This window comes from Tupaia chinensis, unplaced genomic scaffold (genome assembly GCF_000334495.1).
Source record: "Tupaia chinensis unplaced genomic scaffold, TupChi_1.0 Scaffold000024_1, whole genome shotgun sequence".
Lineage (NCBI taxonomy): Eukaryota > Metazoa > Chordata > Mammalia > Scandentia > Tupaiidae > Tupaia > Tupaia belangeri.
The window spans coordinates 385,584-387,748 of NW_006159454.1; the positions used below are offsets into that span (position 1 = coordinate 385,584).

Genomic DNA, 2,165 nt, shown 5'->3' on the forward strand with positions numbered 1-2,165 from the left:
TGTGTGTGAGAGAGAGAGAGAGAGAGACAGAGAGAGAGAGAGAAAGAAGGCATGGGATTCAGGACACAGCGAGAAATTGTTTTTATGCTACCCGTGCAGGGTAACAGAGTCGAGATGGAGACTCCAGGGCAGGGCAGCCTCCCGCAGAGTGTCTGTAAGTTTGCTGCAGAGCCCGAAGTTTGCTCCTAAAACCTTCCTTTTTTTTTTTGAAGAGGTTTTTGCTATAGGGTGCGTGCACTCACCAGAGAGACAGAGAGAGAGACAGAGACAGAAAGCGAGAAATCACCCCCAGGGGGAATGGCCATGCCGCAATCCCTTCTCCTCCATTCTCCTCTCGGGATCTTGGGCACATACGCACACGCGCCCGCCGTGAGTTTAAGCCACCGGGTCTGGGACTCGAACCGCGGTCGACTACGTGGGAGTCCAGTGACATAGCCATTGCACCAACTGCTGGTCCCGAAACCTCCTTTCATTAAGAGCCATGGCTATTACATATGCCTCTGGCTGATCAGGGTGTCACCCCAGTGTCACTGAATCCCACTCACTCTGACAAGGCCTGGCCCACCGTCTCCTAGCCCAGGGCCCAACCAGAGGTTCCCTGGAAGAACTGGCGTCTTCTGGACTGCCTGGGAATAAAAAATCCACTCTGGCCCTTTTCCATCACCTGCCGCCCATGCTGGGAGCCGAGGCAGATGCTCTTGGGATGTGTCCCCATGCTGATGAGCGTCAAAGGTGGCTGGGCCAGCCGCAGTCTGAAGGCCAGAGGCAGCACGCACCCTCATTGAGCCTGCCTGCAGCTCCTGCAAGTGCCCAGGGTCTGTAGCTGGGGCCAGGCAGCAGCAGCGGCAGCATCCAAGCAAAGGCTGGTCAGGAGCTCCCAGAGTCCCCGAGGACAAGGCCAGCACGCACGTGGTGTGTCTGAGCTGGGCCCGCCGTGCAGCAGCCGTGAGGAGTCACACTGCAGTCTGCCTTGTCGGCACTGGGGCTGCCACTGCCCCGGCCTGGCCCCGCAGGGACAGACAGCAACTCCTCACCCCAGGGTGTCGTCCCAACACTGCCTTCTCTATGTGTGCACAATGCACGCAGCACTGAGGAGTTCTGGCCGAAATCTTGCAGAACTGCGTCCGAGCGAGGAGTGCAGCCATGCTGGTGCAGAGCCAGCAGAGTCGGCCTCGGGTTTCAAGCAGGTCACTCGGGGCGTGTGTGGCCCTGAGGGATGTGGCTGGAGGGGTGCCAGGAGCATTTCGCACCTGTCACCACCCACCTCACCACGGGGATCCTGGGGGACAAGCATCTGTCCCAGAGGCCTCTGACCCCCACGCTAGCTGGCAGCAGCAGGTGTGGGCTTCTGCCGGCCTGGGCGGGGGTGGGAGTCCTCTACCAAGGCGAGCAGGCTCCTGGGTCCAGCTCGTTGGCTGAGGCTGGCTCTCCCTGCAGGTTTCCCCACTTGCTCTGGAGCGGGACTGTGCTGAAGACCATGCTGGACATCCTGCAGACCCTGTCACTGTCGCTGAGTGCCGTGAGTGTCCCTGGGGCCCCGGGCCAGCCAACACACACGCTGGCCACCCTCTGTGCAGCCTGCTCCTCCAGCTTGCTCCTCCGGAGATTCACCTGAGCCTAATTAGTGCAACAAGAGGCACGGTGGGGTGGGCCTGGGGCGAATCCCACCCTGTGTTTCCCGGAAGCTGGAGCCGATTTGGAAACTGGTCACAGGGTGGGGTGGGGGCAGGGCGGGCAGCCACCATCCTGCTGCCCCACGTCAGAGGCGCAGCAGCTTCCGAAGGCACGTTGGAAGAGAGGGTGTCACTGTGCTTGCAGGATATTCACAAGGACCAACCTTACTACGACATTCCGGACGCCCCCTATCGGATCACGGTCCCTGACACCTATGAGGCCAGAGAGGTAGGCCTAACGAGTTCCCTGTACTGCGGGCCGTGTTCTCGGCCATCCCGGGCGTGTCAGGACAGGTGCTCCACGTACAGGCCCGTCCTCTCCCGGGGCTGGGGCTGTGAGTGGCGCTGGCCCCACCCTGCATGGAGGAAACGCCATCTGCCTGGGTCCCCCTGCACGAGAGGGGAGCTGGCTCGCCCCAGGCCCGTCTGTCCCCCAAGCCTGTGCCCTCGCCACTCAGCCCTGCTGCCTCCACCCTGGTCACGGTTTAGCTG

At 61.6% G+C, this 2,165-nt stretch overlaps 1 protein-coding gene across 1 annotated transcript in view; it reads left to right on the forward strand.

Moving 5' to 3' along the window:
• PI4KA (phosphatidylinositol 4-kinase alpha) overlaps positions 1 to 2,165 on the forward strand; it is a 140,023-nt gene that overhangs the window by 90,478 nt on the left and 47,380 nt on the right. The window contains 2 exon segments of the mRNA XM_027770696.1: positions 1,438 to 1,519; positions 1,819 to 1,902. Of these exon segments, the coding sequence (XP_027626497.1) occupies positions 1,438 to 1,519; positions 1,819 to 1,902 (166 nt within the window).